The sequence below is a fragment of the Thermobia domestica genome, chromosome 3 (genome assembly GCF_964235325.1).
Source record: "Thermobia domestica chromosome 3, izTheDome1.hap1.1, whole genome shotgun sequence".
NCBI classification, from domain to species: Eukaryota; Metazoa; Arthropoda; class Insecta; order Zygentoma; family Lepismatidae; genus Thermobia; species Thermobia domestica.
Window position 1 is genome coordinate 56,944,254 of NC_137456.1, and position 20,267 is coordinate 56,964,520.

General features: G+C 36.3%; 1 protein-coding gene across 1 annotated transcript; it reads right to left on the reverse strand.

Moving 5' to 3' along the window:
• Window positions 1-987: 987 nt before the first annotated feature.
• On the reverse strand, window positions 988-17,358 carry ND-B14 (NADH dehydrogenase (ubiquinone) B14 subunit). The gene is made up of 3 exons (XM_081750908.1): window positions 17,202-17,358; window positions 9,949-10,064; window positions 988-1,239 (listed from the first exon to the last, which is right to left on the reverse strand). Exons 1-3 carry the CDS (start codon window positions 17,329-17,331, stop codon window positions 1,111-1,113), a joined length of 375 nt encoding a protein of 124 aa, XP_081607034.1. The 5' UTR covers window positions 17,332-17,358; the 3' UTR covers window positions 988-1,110.
• Between the last annotated feature and the right edge of the window lie 2,909 nt (window positions 17,359-20,267).

A 20,267-nucleotide genomic window follows, 5' to 3' on the forward strand; every position in this document is an offset into this window, starting at 1 on the left:
TCGTGCTCATTATTTACTGTTTGTTCAATTCAGCGATGTGTTAGTGTCTGTTAATCTGGAATTTATTATACCAACTTAGAACAGAGGTTTCCGCTGGTAGTGTAAATCACGCACCAACCCCACGCTGCATACTGAAAACAGACCCCTCGCATGAAATTGTAAGACGCAAAACGCCTTTTTCTCACGAATGACAGTTATTTTGCAAACTAGTCTTCGAATTTGCAATAATATTATGAAGTAATTTGGGCACGTTCCAACTAAACTTGAAGATGTGTTCGAAAGTTATTATACACCATATTTGATCCGTGGTAATGTAGTATTCCTCATGGAACTTGATTTTATCGTTCAAACAATTTTACGATATACATATATCATAATTTAAAATTATATCACAAGAATTGACGAACAATATTTTGTTTTAGTTGAACTACGAATGAAAGCCATTAGTCACTTTTGAAATAGTCAGAAAGCAAATCGTGGATGGGAAACCAAATGTTTCTTTTCTTTTATTTACATTATAATTATTTTTCTCTCCACTGGCACTTCATTGCGTTTATATCTTTAAAGATGGCTCATTGAAATGTTATGTTGACGGAAACCATTTCTTTCTTGTTTATACGTCATTTATCTTATCCGTAAAACACGTCAGAACTATATCATCAATGTATCAAATATCATAGCTATATTCAAATTCATAATGTCAGTTTAGATTACCATTTATTTTGCTTAACAAAAAGAAAAGCATGTTACAATACACTTATTTTAGTATTACGAAGAAGTAAAAAACAATTTGGCATCAATAATATGCACATTTACACTTACACACGTGCACGAACAAATGAAGAGAACGTTTGATATAATATTAAATTTTATAAAAGGTTGAAGCATTACCTGATAAAATTTGGCTTAGAGGCTAGTTATATAATTTCCATAATACAAATATTTTGAAGCAATAGGGTAACTGTAAATATCAAAAACACGAACAGGTAGAGTGTAAATAACACGTGTATTGTATCTACAATTATATACATTATTTGAAACACATCCAATTAAATTTTCAATATTACAAACTTATCTTAATACAAAATGTACTACTAACAAAAAGATAATTTAATCTTGACCTGCCAGAAACTTTGAGAGAAAATCGGTTGGTTTTGGTTCATGTGTGTCTTTGAAATACGCCATAATATGACCTTTCTGCTTCCATATTTCGACTGTTTCTTTCAGTTCCATCTGGCCCTAAAAATGCATTAAAACAAATATTTTAATAAAAAAGACTGGTCACATTAAATTAAAAAAAAAAAAAAAAAAACAATCCATTATCAACATATTCAGAGACAATCTTACGACGTATGATTAGCGTCGTACTAACACATTGACTAACGTGTGATTGTAACTTCTGAATTTAGAAGCATTTAAACAAAGCGATGGTCTTAATGATAAAATACAAGTTCACGCAGTATAATAATGAGGTGCTATTTAATTCTGCAAATCATAACTACTGAACAAGTGTAACAAAAAACACTTGAAGTAATTTTGTATTTCATATTGTATTTTCATTTTGTATTTTGTAATTTGTAATTTTGGAATTCATATTTGAAGTAATTTTTTGAAAAAAAAAAATATTCAACATTTGAACAACTATAAGTTGTAATTTTTTCACTCATACAATAGAAATAACATAATATCAAATGAAACCTTTTCGTGTTAGAAGCAGAGGAGGCACCAATAACACTTTCAATTTCGAAATAGGTTTGAATAGAAGCATTAGAGAAATTCGTGGCTTGTACAGTCCGCAGCAAAAAGCCTGCAACATGAGCATGCAAGTTTATTGTGAAACTACGCGTAACAGCCCTGGGTATCAACATAACGTCTAAGTGGCAAGAATCACGCCAGGATAAACCTCGACGTTCTCCACTGCACACTTATTTTGGAACAAAGGACTTTGTCGTTTCACAATAAACTTACATGCTCATGTTGCAGATTTTTTGCTGGGGACTGTACCTTAGTCAATTGTTACATCCTTGTAGATTTCAGAAAGTTATAGTCTATCGTTTACTTCAGTCACATAATAAAAATAAGACATTCTCAGTGCGTCCTACAAGCACTAGAGGTGCCAACAACACCTTAACTTTCGAAACATGTTTAAGACAGAACAAAAGTAAAGAAAATCATGCCTGATATGTAACGAAATCACTATGCCTTCCAACAGTTTTAGAAAATTCTGGCTTATCATTTATTTCACTCATATATTAGAAATAAAGCAATCTCAAATGACATCCTCTAGAAAAACTAGCGTCAACTACACTTTCACTTTGGGAAAACCTATTTCGAACTTGTACTCGTTATAGGTGTCGTTTTTTCTTCTGATGACCAAGAGTGCTATTTGAGCTTGACTTATTTCGATTATATTAGTAAAATAAATTATGAACCATAGTTTACTTAAATCCAGAATCATTTAATGCCCGGCTATGTACCAGCTCGAATTTCTCTAATGTTTTTAATCGAACATCTTTCGAAATTCAAGATGTTATTGGCGTCTTCTCTGCTTCTAACGCGAAAGAGTTTCATATTTCTACTACATGAGTGAAAAAACTACAGTCCATAGTTTTAAAAATGTAGATGGATGTAAGATCACCATTAAATGATATGCAGGAAAATGTGCTTGAATACTTTGTTCTAAACATTACTTCGGATATGAATGATTGTTTGTTGCACTTCATTGGTAGTTATAATTATCAGAATTAAATAGTTCTCATTATTATACTGCGTAAACTTGTATTTTATCACTAAGATCATTGCTTTGTTTGAGTTCCATTGAAATATTAAATACTAACGTTACATATATTTAAGGTTCTCTAACTTTGTTTTCTTATGTATTTGACTAAACCAGCGGAGAATTTGTACCTTGCATTTTCCACTGTAAGTCATGGATAAAATCAGTACCGCTCTTCGCAAAATTTGCGAACAGCAACGGTCGCAAATAACGCAATGAATAATAATAACTGCTAAGCACGTTATCACAAACTAAAAAGCAAATTTTCCTTGCGTTGCAAAATGTTATGGATTGATGTGTCAACTAGAATTCTTTTCTAACGGTTTTATTTCTTACCTGTCCCAAGATTGAAGGTGTTTATAATGTTTTACAGTGACTTAGTATCTCGTCTTGCTCTTAGAGTTTACTATGGTATTACATATTACGTTCACTATTTTTAATTTACCAGACTACGTTACCAATTATATCTGCAAATGAACTAGCTTTTTGAAAATGTGACTAAGTAACTATTCTTGATACACTGTAGTGATGATTGATGGAAATAAAGATTGCAAGTTTTACAATATAAATTACTGCTATTTACTTTAAATTTACGTATCAGTTCACACACAGTTTTATCCACATTAACCTCTACCGTATTTTCTTTCTTGATATCAAAAGATTAGTACGTGACTCTTTTTACAAACATCTTTGATCTGTGCGAAATTAATGTGCAAATTCATTTACATCGTTACAAGAAAAAGACATTTCATAACTCACAGGTAAACGTGCTAGTACTACATTGTTTACTAGCACATTTCTTAATTATCAATAAAGTGTCCTAATTTATTTGCTCTATCACCAAAAAAAAGCAGATCCAGGACATACGCAAGCAATAATAAATCTATTGAACAGCACTAACATCTTTACCACCATCAGCAACCACAAAAGAAATAGAAACTACTATATTACGTTTTTATATTGTTGAAAACCTTTAGTGAAAGCTTCAAAATGATGTAACAATATTAGCATACATAACTGTAACTTATACATACACCTCCCTTACCCATTTCTATTCGATCTATCCCCACTAACCCCCTTTCTCTTATTTGATCTTAATGTTCCCGGAGAAAGCAATGAATACTTTTTGAGCTTATTTATGGCAGCTCTTCAAATGACTTATATTATTAATGGCTACTAACCTTTGTTATTGCTATATGTCATCTAATATACATAAGTGAGCTATAGAATCCAAACTTTAAAAAAAAAATCCGGCAACTGCAACTTTTTTTTTTTTTTCACTATAAATAATAAGAGCTACGGCAGTGACGCCACTAACAGTTTTGATTACATAGTCATGAGCTTTGAAGTTAAAATTGCTTTGCTTCAAACAGCAATATACTTACTAATAAAACTCCAACTGACCAAGCAGTATACTGCTTTGGTCAGTTGGAGTTTTATTAGTAATCTTGAATTTTCCAAAGCTACAATGAATAATTTAGCAATATACTTAATTTGTTATACAGAATTAAAGAAAAGATAACTTTTCTCGATCTTACTTTACATTTGTGTCAAGTTTTATTTTGTTATATTTATGAATCAGTATTCTATAGATCCTTTACGTTCCTAACCGGCTGCCCGACTGGCTATTGAATTTTTACTCCTTCAGAGGAAGTTGTCCGTAAAACGGTAAAGATTCCACTCGTGGCTGCAGTGAAACGAACCATCACTGAAAATGCTCAGGGCTCTCTGGCAATTTGCTTGGTTCTTGCTTGATACCAAATTTAATTTAGTTCTCAATTACGCCGTTTGGTCAAAAGGAGACTACGACGAAATTAAAATAAAATGACATCCTTAGCTTAAGAGATCTAACATTATGTCTCTGAGGCAAGAAGAAATAAGGGAATCATGCAAATGATTATGGGAGTACTAGTGGAATGAGAGTGTGGAACGCAACGGGAAAACTCCGAGAAAACCCGTGCACACGACGTTGTCCTCAACAAGTTCACATGATCTAGGACAGAATCAGGTACTTCTCGCATACAATGTAAGTGGCCTACCACTGAATTATTGTGCCCCCTTAGAAAACGACGACAACGACAAATTAATGAATATTGGTAATAAAAGTGATATTATTATACCGAAAATATAACAGGAGAAAAAGCTTTACACAGCCGACTACTGACGTTTTAAAATCTTATATAAAATTCTCTCAACTTAAAATCAAGCTACGCTACCACATCACTGCACTCCTATATGGCGACCATCAAGACTCTTCACAGCTACATTGCTATTCTCTAATTTTCCTTTCCTTCCTCTTCCTACTATCTGATGAATGATTTGGCAATAATGCGTATATTGTACCCTTTTAAGTCTTTCTTATCTTGACGCTTTTCTCTAGTAAGTAATTCAGCACTAACTAGGAGGCTTAATATTGGCTTAAGGAAGAAGCTGATCAAGTGCTATATACGGAGTACTGGACTGTATACTTCGGAGACTTGAACATTACGGAAGGTGGAACAGAAATAGAGAACTTCGAAATGTGGGGTTGGAGGAAGATGGTGAAAATAATTAAAATGGATGGAGAGATTAACAACCGAAAATGTTTTAAAACGGGAGGAAAAGAAGACGAGTCTTTTAGCCAGCATTCTTCGTAGGAAGGTCAATTGGATTGGTCATACCATGCGAAGAAACTGTCTTCTTTATACAGCCATCGAGGGAAAGATGGAAGGAAAGCGAGGAGTAGGAAGAACACAAATGATCGAGGATTTGAAAACAATAATTACTCACGTAACAGACATGTCAGTGCACACCGGAAGTACCTAAGTGTTGCATACTATGACTAAGATATGACGAATTTCTTACAAGTAGGAAAATAGATACAAGAGTGAAATTTTTACTTTATACAAACGTGCTTAGATAAGTATCTAATCCAATAATTTACAGTGATATTGTAAATTTTCGTTTAATATGTAGATTTGAAATATGCAACAACTTGACGTAGTACCATTTTAAAAAAAATGTAACTTTACATTGGGTTACTGTTAATTGAATAGTATTACAAGGTGATTTCTGACACAGAGATAAGCAAGAAAAGGTTCTATGAACATATAGTATATTGAACATATTAGCAGGATAACTAGGGCCAAAAGTGTGGAAACAATAAGTCAGAAGCGGCAGCCATCGGCCTGCAGGGACAAAAATGTATTCGTCGGGCACATTACAGGAGATGTTCAAAATATCTGCCATGGACAGCAATGCATGCATGACAACGCCAGATTATGGATTGGCGAATCCGTTCGAAGATACCTGGGTCATGGCGAACAATTGCTCAGGTGTTATGAATACACTGTTTCAAATCGTTGACAGAAGTAGCATACCCACACTTTTAATGTGTCGCCACAAATAAAAATCCAGTGGACTCAGATCTGGAGAACGGGCAGACGACTTGGACTGCCACGACCGATCCAACATCAACCAGAGGCGGACATTCACACTGAAGTGCGCGGAAGCCCCAACATCCATGTATCACATGTTGCGCCGAATCGCTAGGGGAACATTTTCCAGAAATTCGGGCGATGTATCCTGCAGGGAGGTCAAATTTAGTATTCGGGATTGTATGTATAGGCCGATCGATTCATCATGGACACACCATAAATTGAGTGACAACCGTACCAATAGGGTGTGCAACTACCCACGTGTGTGTGTTTTGTATGTTGAAGATACCACGTCTTCCAAACGTGGTTTGTTGGTAAATAGTACTGATGCCTGAAACAACACGATGGTAGTAATCTGTTAAATGAACCACTAGCAGAATGCTTCACGTGGTTGGAAATTCGCTTCTGTCAGTCCTTGAACTTTTTGCAAGTGGTATGGGTACAAGACATTTTCATGTAACGCATGCCACACAGTTATGAGACTAACATGCATTTCACGGCTAAATTCCCTCGTACTCGTACCTGGCTCATTGTCCATATCTTCTAACAAGTTCGTCCATAACAACTGTTCGTAGGCGATAGTTTTGACCAGCATCTACATGGGCAGTAGTATGGTCCCTGTTTCACACATGCGCCGATAAATTGTTGCAAACATTCTATATGATGGCTGGCGTCTGTTAGTAAATGCTCCTGAAAATACTGTTTCACGTTCATAGCCATTTACTCGACCATACATGAATAGCACGACGGCCTGTTCGGGAGTTTCAATAACGCATAATGTTTTAGTCGAGCACTTCTACTTGTCCTATTCAACATTCGCACTACAAATGACAGCACTCCTGTACTGTATCGTCTTGAACACAAGCGCCACCTGTATGTGTGAACTGAGCAACAACTTATTGAACATCAGTGCCACCTGTATGTGTGAACTGAGCAACAACTTATTGAACATCAGTGCCACCTTTAGACTTTCTAGACCGCCATTTCTAAGCTTACTGGTTTTCGATATGTACCGTTTCGAACTTACTCTTCCTACGCTTTCGGCTCTCGCCAACTCTGCCAATATGCCATATATGCTATATGTTCATAGGACCTTGTTTGCTTGTCTTGATGTCAGGAAACACTCCCGACGTTTGTCACATTAAGTTATACCCTGTACATATCAGAAAAGTCAAGTCGCATTTTTGCAATAGATGGCGCTAGTTCATTTTTCATAGTTGGCGTGACATCATTTGCATCTATGTTGTTATTATGCAATTTGACATATAATATTCTGGTTTCATTCTTCAAAAAATAAATAAAAAATATATAAAAAAAAAGTGTTATGCAGATTTTACAAGTTGAAGTTTGAAATCACAAGTATACACTCTTGTCATATTTTACTGATTTATCTCGTAAAGTGAAGAACGCGAGTACAGCTTGTAAGAAGTTACGTAAAACTTACGGAGACAATGCTCTACCAGAACATCAGTGTCAACGAAATTTCAATTCTGTGTTGGTGCTTTTGATTTCAATGACACTCCTTGGTCAGGGAAGCCCACCGAGATCATAACCACAAAATAAAAGCACTGATAGTAAAGCCCACTTACATCACACTATACGAGTAGATTGCACAAACACTGAACATCAATCACTCAAGCGTTTAAAACTACCTGAAGAAGTTGGAACATACAAACAAGGTTAATGTTTAGATTCTTCATGAAGTCAAAGATCTGACGGAGCGCATTAACATCTGCAATATGCTCATTAAACGTACGGGAAACGATACTTTTTATTGATCGACTAATAACTGGAGATGAGAAATGGACTATTTACTGCAATGTGGTGATCAAACGGTCTTGAATCCGACGTGATGTTTCGTCTCAAATAATATCGAAAATATATATTTATAAGACGACGATTATGCTCTCAGTGTGACGATATTTTAAAAGTATCGTGTTTTTCAAGCTCCTACCAAGGAACAATCAATCAATTTGAATGTGTAGTCTCAGGAATTGGACAGTCAACGAATCCATTATCCAGAAACATTCAGATCTCGTTAATTGTAAAGAATTTGTGTAACATTATGACACGTGAAACCATGGAGTTTGTTCATCCGGTAAAAATGATTGGACCTTGGATGGGATATGTTACCACATTCATCGAATTTGCCTAACATTGTACTGTCTTGTTTCGCTCTCTTCAAAACTCCTTGCATGGGAACACATCATGCACATAGCGTTTAATTCAGATGAGAGTATAAATCACCACTTTGTTCAGTTTTCCACCAAAAAAGACAAGACGACCTATGGACAAGGAATTATAAAGCTTACTAAAAGGTGGCAAAAAGTTATCGAACGCAACGGACACTATATCATTGATTTTTGTTATTCATATAAATAAATAAATAAATAAAACATTGAAAATATAAAAATATGTAATGATGTTTCCGAGATCTCAATATTACATACACGAGACGCTATCAAAAGGTTTCGAGACTAGATCTGTTTACAAGAAAGTACTTTATCTACGTTTACACACTATCACCTTCAAAACAGTAATCTTATACAGCAATACAGCGCTTCTGACACAGTTGGAATGTGTCCTAGAAACCTTTTCGAAATGTCAAGCACCTTCTGCGATTCGCGATGGATCTCCGCAATGTTGTTCAAACGGTGACTTTCGAGTTAAATCTTCAGCTTCGAGAAGGTGGCGAAGTCCGCCAGGGGAAAATCTGGTGAGCAGGGTGGGTGCGGAAGTGCGATCATCTTGTTTCTGGTAAGAAACTCACATGTGAGGAGAGCACAATCACAAGGTGCATTGTCATCGTGGAGCAGCCAGTTTTTCGCGCGCCACAAATCCTGTCTTTCGCCGAATGCCTTAAAAATTGGCAGTGAAATTCGCTATTGACCTGGCACCTGAGGACGAATTCGTGACGCACAATGCAGCGAATGTCGAAAAAGACGATGAGCATGCACTTGGTTGAGTGCGGACCTGCCTCGCCTTTTTCGGTCGTGGAGATGATGGGCTCTTCCACTGTAAAAACTGTTGTTTTCTCTCAGGGTCGTAACAGTATACCCATATTTCGTCACTAGTAATTATCCTCGAGATGAAGGACAGTCATCCACGGCACGCTGACGGAGTTCTTGCAGACTTCGACGCGATGTTCGTCTGCTCTTAGGTCAGCAACCTGAGAACGAACTTGGCAGCAACACGGCACATGTTCATATTACATATGTGGATTGCCTGCACTGTTCCGTATGACACACCGAAAATACCAGCTATATTGTGGATTGTTCTTCGATGATCCTCACGCACAAGATGCCGAATGGTTTTAATATTTTCGATTGTCAAGCGTCTCTATACTGTATTTTCTCAGTTCCACACACAATTTCACGTTTACTCGTTGTCCTAACTTGCTGTCCTTGATGAAATCGCAGATGTGGTAACGCATATGGTCAGAATAGCACCAGCTGTACAGCTCCCGATGTACACATGACGATGTCTCTTGGCACACTGACTTATGAAGGTCAGCGCTCCCTGTGTCTATGCGTGCAGCCTTGCATCTGTCTGTGCATACAACAGACGGTAAAAATCAATTTTTAATACTTTGTTGGCGTGTTACGGAACTACTCTCGAAACTTTTTGATACTACCTCTATATTCTAAAGGCAACTTCTGTTGGTTTTATCACTCCTTTAATGTGTGTAACTTAAAAAGTTAAAATGGTACTATGTTCTATCTCAGTCCTTGTATAGCTGTAAACAAATAAACTTACTTTGATGACCAACATGTCGATTACTCTAATGTCCTTCACATCACGGTGTTTAACAAACTCTTCACGCAACTTCTCTCTGCATTGTTCTACCGACTTCGGAATGTCATAATCCATTACTAGACAAGAAAGAAAAAAAAAAGACATACATTTGAGACATATAATAATCATTACGTGTATATATATATATATATATATACAAAGTTTTCTGTGGAACCATCTTTATATACACAACAAATATACAAATATACAAGAGGGTGATTTAAATTAAAACCTTATTTATATATTTATTTTATAGCAAATTAAGGAATACAGAAAAATTACATATACTTCATATTTTGGCATAGTCCCCTGTCGTACAACGTGCATAATCCAGTGCATTCGAAGTCCGTGACTATTCCGTGAGGAAATTGTGTTTGGTTGTGAATGTAGCACCACGATTTTCACGTCTTCATCGTTTTTTAAATACTTGCTTCCAACGCCTCTTTCAGCAATCCGAAAACATTGAAGTCATTATCGGCAAGATCAGTGGAATAAGGCGGGTATATGAACACTCAAATCTGATATCCTGAATTGCCGATAACGTTAAACAGCAGTATGAGGTAACGTGTTGCAACACATGAAGTCGGAAGTGCTCATCGTTTACTCCTGATTGCAAGACGGTGATTTTGGAGCAGATTTGCATACTAAGCGCTGACCACTGTTGCTCCTTTTTTAAACGTAATGGTTAAAAGTCACCGCAGTTTCATTCTAGAAGAGAGTGGGCATGATTATTCCTGCTTATAGTTAGATGGACTGTATCTATCTATTTATTATTAAAATAATAGATTTTGTTTTGGAGACGAGGCATTACTTCTTCGCACTCTTTGTGAAGTTTAAAAGACTTGTCAAAAGCACCTGGGCCAATATGGGATTTTGAGGCTTTTTCGGGTTTAATCGAGTTTTTTCGTATTTGTCTTTTTATTCGGATTCACTCAAGTTTCTTTGGGGAGCGGGCGGGATGCTAAAATGTGAATACACAAAGATAAAATCATAGCATAATTTACAACTATTTTCTGTTCACTGGTAGGTACTTCTTCATGATTTTCCATGTGTCTGTTTTAGAGTTTAATTCCGTGCCTCTCTAGTGTCCAGTGTTTGTCTAGTTATTTGTTGAAGTTTAGCATCTTTTTTCAGCACCAAGGATAAATGATACGTGGACGTACAGTTTAAGATGGAATCCGAACCAGCGTAATGGGTTTAAATTTTAATGTGCCTACACTGGGAATCGAATTCAAACGTACATTTCTCTTACATCCCATAAAAATAAGTATTACAATGATTGGCTAAGCTGAAATTGGTGTATAATTAATGTTAGAAAAACATATTTTATAAAATTTCCCTGACTTTCCCTGGTTTTCAGTCTTTTTCCCTGGGCTACCCTGACCTGCACTATTTTCCCTGACTTCGCTGACCAGTAGGAACCCTGTTGAAAATTAAATCATTAATTTTCAAACGTGAATTTTTCCAAGACAAAGCCAACGCTTAAGTAATGAAACAATCTATCTTACAGAAAAGAATAAAAATATGAGGCGGAGCGTACTGTTTACAGTTGGGTTCGAGGAACATTTTACTACCTGAAACCGAACCTGGGATCACGCGCGGGAAAGAATGTGAGTTGGCTACTTAGTCACGAAAGGAGACACGAATATCATAAAAGACTTTCAAATCTGTCCATCTACTCTAACGTTATTTGTAAAATAAATATAACGAAAGAGAAGGAAATCCACCGACCATTAAGCGAAAATTCTGGGAATCTCATTTAAAGAAATACTTAAATATTTTACTGCCGGGATCAGTAATATGAACCCTTAATCTAGTTGTCTTGAAGGCGAGATAGTGAAGTGGGGAATGAAAGGTTTATTATCATTATTATTATTATTATTATTAAGGGGGAGAACTTTAAACTGACAACACTGTTTTCTGTGACAGTTGATATTACTGTTCTCGGTTGTTTTGAGATTAGTTTGGTTTGGCAATTCATCATGAACAGACTCACACCCGAGCAACGTTTGCAAATTTATTTTGAAAACCATATTCAATTCGACAAACTTATCGGGGATTGCATGCATTTTACGGTGCTCATTATCGTCCATCAGAGTGGTTAATTCGAGACTATGGATCGTTTTCGCATTACTTTTACTCTAAACGATAATACGCATCCGGTGGAATCATTGGTGCATGTCTTAAAAAATGATGGTCAGAACTTTACAATCAACGTGAGCGATACAGTCATAATTTCACGAAATGGACCCGTTAACTGGCCACCTCGTTCGTGCGATTTGCGCCATTAGATTATTTTCTCTGGGGATATGTAAAGTTGAGCACTTGGAAGCCAATATTCGACGCTTTATTATCGAAATACAGCCTGATTTACTGCGAAGAGTGTGTGAAAAATGGACCTCTAGATTACGTCATGTGCGCGCCAGTCGCGGTGGCCACATGCCCGAAATTATATTCAAACATTACTGCCATAAAATTATCTGTCAAATAAAGCCAATTTCATGGATATTAAAAACATTTTATCTATGTTTTATTTCAACATAAAGTTTTCCGCTTTTTTTTTTTTTTTTTTTTTTTTTTACTTTTACTTTTAAATCGTTGGAGTTGATTTTGCATAATGATCTGTGCACGCGCCAAATGCACGGATTCGTCCTTTATAGTTTGATTACTAATTGGCTAAATGCTATGCATAATCGAGATTATGATAATTTTTTGAGTGATATCCGATGCACTACTCAGAACATGAATCTGAGGTGTAACGAATGGAACACGTTGACTGTCAACTGGAGTGTTGATAGTGATTGGGCGAGAATTGACACGAGTTGTGCATTGCCAGAGTATAATATTGGTTATTTGATTGAGATATATTATCGCCTACCCTAAGCTCATTTATCGCATTTAAGCAAAATGAAAAAACAGTGTTAATTTTAAACTTAAAATCAACCAAGCCTCGTACATTAAAAAAAAAATATATATCTCAAAGCCTTCTCTCACCGGTTTGATATGTTTATGTATTTGTGTTCGTGCGTCTAGCTCCAATCCTACGGCCATATATGGTTAAACGACAAGGAAACTAATCACGTGGTAGCTGCATTTCTGGTAACTGCCCCTTTTGTTTCCATACTTTCAAAACTCTTACCCTTAGCCCACGCTTGGCCGTATCTAAAAGCTAACTAAATAAGCAATTCACTCGCGCTCTTTCAGTAATTGCCAAACGTTCGCGTCCGTGCTGGATTAAGTGAATTTTCTTTTCTTTATATGCGCTCCCCTGGCGGGCTGAGCATCACAATGAAGCTAATAATCAAAAATTCAGTCATAATCCTCAAGTGTAAAAGAAACTCGAAGTTAAAAAAAAAAAAAAAAAAAAAAAATCTCTTTCTTGTCAGTCTTATAATTAGTAAAATATTATACGTTGCATAACGCATATCTCATATACCAGGATAATCGCCCATACCTTTATGTGCTAAGTAATTGTGCAGCATTTGAACTCCTCACGATTAAAATTTTTAAAATAGTTATTCTGTAGCTGTCATCAGATCAACGTAAACCAGTTTAAAATCACCATTTGTGGAACTTTTGTAAAATTCCTGTAATTGATTTAAATCTGACCCCTAAACCACCGCAAAAACGAAGGAGTTGACCGGTCGAAGATTATTGTGAATATAACGCAGTTTAATTCATTAACTACGCCGCACAGCCACCTCAAACTATAAAGTAAAACGGCCGTAAGTTTCATAAAAAAAAAAAAAAGTTGTTTGTTTGTAATCTAGATATATTCTAAATGTTGTATAATCCGTGCTAAGTGTCATTATATATACGACACATTTAAAATCCGGTTTTTATTTGTGCATGTAATTGGCTTCAATTTGTTATTCATGCTTGCTTAATTACTTTTCACTTTACGGTACTTATATTCTTGTCTGCCGCTTCCCAGCTCCGAACCTAACAAGGATGTAGGTATTGGTAAACGCGTAATTCGCCGTGGATCAGCTGAATTAAAAACAATAAAAAAAAGAAAGGAAAAAGTAAATTTTGCAAAAAAATAAAAGTGAGTGTCGTCTACACTTCACAGAAAATTCTAACCATGACAAAGACCACAACAATATCTTGTGGTGTACTTGGAGTCAACTTATCAACGAACTCAAACGACATCTGATTTAGATTATTATCCTACAAATTTTACAAGAGAAGTGTCTTTAAATGTCTGTGTCACGAAATTCAAATGTATTAAAAAAAAAAAAAAAATGAAATGCTTATAAGGAAAACATTAGGCTTAACAGTTACATAGAGGTATAGTTCTAGCAAGATATCTTTACATACTTTAATTTATATATACCAACACTGACAATACGAATTCTTACTTCGTCGAGAATTTTAACATCTGAGACTATCAAGGTAAACCCGTTACCTGAATTGATATGGACTATGCGTATAATACATCTGATCGCAACCTCGTCAATATTCAACTATGACATCTGAGAAGAAAATAAGACAGTACAATGCGTACACGGAATATATATACTAGTCCTGTTCATAGTGTCCACCTTGTTTTTCGAAGGAATAACACTTATTGCTAGACCCACAGTCATTTCGTGCCTGTTACCTACACGTCAATTTCCGCGTGGGCACCACCTTCGCCCTGCCTCGGACCGGCGAGAATCATGCTCTACATGACTGGAATAATAACGAAAGATTTGTCTCTCCATTGCCTAAGAGATGGCACTAATATGCTTGCACTAAGCGGCACTCTTTTAGTCTACAAACATACTACAGGCTTACTATTTTTGTCCAATTCACTAGAATGAACGTTATTCGCTGGCATGCTTTAATTTAGCCTTGTAGCAGTCTAAAACCGGTATAGTCCGTATTTTTTGAATGAATAATCGTGTTTGTGGTATATCAGTTTCCGAACATATCAGCAATCTGTACACGATTTAGGCATATATCTAAACAAAAATAACACTTTAGAATGTATTAGGTCATGATGGGCGTACATTTTTTTCCAACTTACAGTCTTTCTATCTCAACTGTACCCCTGCTGGCGCTACTGTCGCTATGTGATGTCCCGTACCTCCCTCGAAAGAGGAGGGATAAGTTGCTGCGACCGACATCTTTCAATTGTTAGATGCGGAAGCGTTGCCACGATGAATTATTTCACGGGCTTCGCTGTGGTCTGTCTTATTAGCCATTCTAAGTAGCATATGATATTCACTCGTCAAGATGAAACGACTGAATGACAAATTGGCAACACAGCTGAGGTGATCTGCTTCTTTTCCCTAAGCAAAGCGAGGGTTTTCTCCGTCAGAGGGCGGCGGGGGTTAGGCCGTAGTACGCATAGTTTCCGAGAGCATAAGTGGAATAGATAGGCTCTAACAGCATCTCGGGCAACTGCATATAGCTTATGGTGTGTAACGGCACGGCTCTAGAACACAGGTCCCCCTCCATGTCCACCACCCAGAGGCCAAATTAGGTGAATTACGACATAAGTAAACTATTTCAAACTATTAACTAACCAAAATACCACTTGCATAGAAGGGTTTCTTCCAATAATCTACATTATAACAGTGGCGGTCACAGCTCCCCCCTCAAACGTACATTATTTTAGAATATATGTTACTAGAAGAAAACCTTCAATGCAAGTGGAATTTTGCTTAATTAGTAATTTCAAATAGTTTATTTTGTCGTAATTCACCCAACTTGCCCTAAAAACAAAAATAACCAGGAACACAATAACATCAGACAATGCAAAACAATATATCCATTGCGAACAAATTAATTTCAAAGAACACCACACTGTATGCCACAAAAACAATTTGTAAAGCCACAAAACCGGAACACACATACAAACACAATAGAATCAGGATAGAACACTAAAAGAAACTATAAAATGTACACAGAACACAAAAGGTATAAAGCAATATAATGCAATATTTAAATACTTCGACAAATTCACACAATACAATCACATACCAGATCTACCGCCAATGAACAATTCAACATCGACTCCGAAGACGAAAACTAAACCGAATGGAATTTCGAGTGAAATTAAAAGCAAACTAAAATAAAATGTAAGCATATGCATGTAAAATCAAAGAAATAACAAAAAAATTCATTTATCTAAAATTAGAATTAATTAAAACTTTATATATAAAACAACAGACCTACATATGACTAGTATGGTTCAGTAAAAAAACATGGCAGTGGACTGTTCAAAGATTTGAAGTTCATTGTTCTTAGTTTCGGTAATAATATATTGCAACGATAAAAAAAAAGGGGGTTCACTCGAGCAGACGGTTCTACCAAACAGAAAAAGGTGTACGTAATGTACGATGTGAAACATTTTTTGGCTTAACTTCCGCAGACGGCGGCCCCGAATACAAAGTTTACTGGAAAATGAACGGAATCAGACAAAATGTCAGCACGAGAATAATAATTAAAAAGTGAAGGATGGCATTTAGAATCTCCCCAACTCGTTTCATGACTCCAGAGCTGACTACCTTGTTTTTGTTTAAATTGTGATAAAGGTAGAAAACAACGGGCCCTTCGGGGCTTCTGACTCCCTTCGCTCGCTCAGTTATATTTTGTGAAGTAACACTGGAGATCTTATATGTGCAAGATTGCTGGAGAAACTAAAAGATACCCAAAGTGGATGGTCACCGTTAAAGAAAGAACAAATAAGCAGTTATACAATGTTGAAAAGAAGCTCATGTGAGTCTTATCCGGGATCACCATCTGCAGAAGTGTCCAAAAGGTTAGGATCCGGAACTAAAAGAACCAGAACAGAACATCTGCCGAAGTTTAGCCCATTGTTTGTGAAGGAATGGGACTGTGAATATAAGTAATTAATGACAGTGTACAGCGTATTGAATTGAAATTTGAGTGATAAACTATTGTAGGCCTATGTGTAAATGTGCTCTTTCACCATCCTCATTTATACGTATAGCCCCGTCCCTGACGCGCCTTCTCCCTACAGACGCACCTCCTCGCTTCCGCTCAGGCCCCCTGCTGCGCTCGTGCCCACACTTGGTTAGATAGCATTCATGCATTTTAGTAGTCACCTAGCATAAGTTGGTTCATGTTTTATGCACTGTAATTTTTATGCCATACGTCCCCACCGTACATATATTGAGCCCTCCTGAAATCAATCTACAATTAGTAATGGAGCTTCTAGGGAATCCATGAATTTTAAAATTATATTGCACCTAATCACTTACCTACGTATGGTATTTGTCTGTACCATGCTTTGTACAAATTTAAAACTCTCCTCCTTGCTTCATCTTTATCCAGAGATAAAATAGGCTTTACATTCCGAAGAACGGTTTTCGCAGCTTTCTGAGAAGCCATGTTGAACTCAAAACAGCTGTGCTCAGTGCTGCCACAATGTAGACCCAGAAACTCACTAAATAAGTGAAGATATCTCCAATTTGGATAAATTACAACTACAATGTATACATCGCAAACTAAAACACAGCTATTACGTTGTCAAAAATCATTGTGGAAAGGGGCCCTTGGAGCCGTAAAACTTCCTACACAATTAGTACTATAAAAATTAAATGAAATGAAATCTTTAGTTTTACGTCCATGATTATGCAGGTGAGGTTAAAGGAGACGATGATTATGAGAAATGAATAAAACGGTGGAATGAAGAAAGTGGGAGGAAACAGGAGAACCCCGAGAAAACCCACGAGCACGCTGTTTGTCCACCACAAAGTCCACACGGAGCGAGCTGGGATCCAACAATGGACCCCAAGCACCGGAGGTGAACGCTCTACCACTGAGCCACCGCGCCGCCAATTTCTATAAAACGTAGTGGCATAATAGGCCCGCTAGGAATGCGCACGAGTCGAGACACACTTTGTAAAATTCGGGACGAGTCAAGACAAACGTATTTCTCGACTCGAATTTTCGAGTCGAGACACGAGTCGAGTCGAGACAGCTCGTAAAAATCTCGACTCGACTCGAATGTCTCGAAAATCTTTCTATAATTTTTAATATTAATTTGAAGAAAGTATTTATTCAGAAACATTTGGCACGAGAATTTCGGAAACTGTTGGACTTGTCAGCTGTTCGAGGAGTACTGTGGTGAGAGTCTTCAACAAGTGGCGAAACCAAGGGGAAATGACGTCCAAAAGTCGAGGTGTTGCCCCCCCCCCACCTCATTAAATATATCGGACGTTGTAGGCTGAGCAGACTGGTAAAACAGAACAGGCAGCGAACTGCGTCGGAACTAACATCAGAGTTTAATGCTGGGCAAGTACAAGTGTGTCTGAACTAGTGTAAAATTTCCGGAAATTTTGTACCTGTTGGTAAAAAAACCGTTTTTTCGATTTCTTTCCGGAAAAATTGGAAACATTAAAAAAGATAAAAAATGTTTGCATTAGTTTAATTTTACTGATATCCTTTTTTTCAAACGCGTGGAAAATATAAGTTCAAGAATTTCAATATTGCGAATAATAAAATATAGCACTCGAAAATAAAACTATTCAAATTATTATCTGTATTAAAATACTATATTTACGCGTATATGTTTGTCCCCACAGAAAAGTTTATATGTTTCTCTAGTCCTTTCGACAATGAGATATTGAGCCCACAGGCGCTAGAAACGTGCCGTTTTCATGGATCGATTCCAAACTTTGTGTAAATTGTCCATTTCTAATGAATATTTAAAATACATGGCCATTAGTTCTTTATTAAATTTTTAGGGGTACATTGGAAGTACTGAATCTTTTTAAAAGTAAAGCTTCATACCTTACGAGTTATATATTTCAACATCACATAGTTGTATATAGGCGTTGTATATGTCTCAGGTGTTTGTTTCATGATAATGGTCAAATGATACGAAAACGAAGGATAACCATTTCTCCACTCTAAGATGAATATTAATTGTTTGGAGAGTGTTTTTTTTTTCAATGAACTCCGCATATAACACATAATTAATTGTGTATGTTATTTATTTACTTATTAGATAACGTATGCAAAAAAAAAGAAAAGAAAAGACTGATCATATATGAATTAGAAATTCCAACCACAAGTCGGCTCAAATCTTGCAAACGGTGCGAGATATTGAAAAAAATAGTCGAAAAAATTTCCTCTTTATGATACCCCTTGCCGATTTTTATGAAGGCGTTCTTCAGTTGTATCTGTAAAGGGACATGTACAGATATGAGGAATGACAAGGAGATTCATGCTCATATGCGAATGATACGCTGTGTAGAGAGCGCAGGTTCAGCTAGTTGAAAATTAATAGTCTACACTTATTTCTGTTATGTCCTTTATTCGTGGAAGTGCATTAATTACAGAAGTTACAGTTACAGTTACATGCGTTAATTACAGTTACATACAAGCCTACCAACATGAAGTGTTCTGTTGCAACAAATAAGTCCCCTGAATAAAACTCAGTTCTCAATATGCTCTTTGGTCTCGTGAAGTTTTGTTAATTTTAACCAAATTACTTCTTAAGAGAAAGAGCAGTAGGCAAATTTCACTAATACTTAGGCACTAAAACATATAATTACTACTATTTAATATTTTAATATAGACACTTATATAAACTTTATGTACAAAATCCTGTATGTAAACAAATACATGTTTTTTAGTGCGACAGATTATCTATTACAATCAAAATGAAAATGACTATGTTTCTAACTTAAATCTTGAATCATCAGATCGACCACGATAAAATTTTCAACATACATGAAGTTTGGGATGGTTTTTATCATTTTACTTTGAAGGTGCAACTTGAGGGAAGGAGAGAGGGGAAAATGACATATTAGTGTCGAATCCATAATTTTCGGGGTCACTGAAATGAACAATGACAGTTCCGATGCCATTTAAATAAAAATTCAGCCCCAGAACTTGGAGGAGGGAGGAGATATATAAAAATTATTGAAAATAACCTATATTAGTGTCATATATATATCATGTATATGCATGTTTGCTGTTCGCTCAGTTGAACCGAGCTCAGTCGGTTGACAGCACTACAGGTCACAGTCTTGATGATAAGACGATCTATTTATATTAATGCTCACGACATTTGAGACTGCCTCGCTATAAAAATGCATTGTTGTCTCGTTAATCGACGCGAGACGAGATGCGAGCAGAACTAAAAATATCATATCGTGAGCAACACTAAAAATTGTCCACATTACTGCTTACATTTCTTACGGCTTTCCCTTTCCAATCTAATCAAGCAATGATTTCAAAACGAGTTAAAACGAGCTAAACGAGCGAGCCATTTATCAAACTTGACTCGACTCGAAACTCGACCTCAAAACAATCAC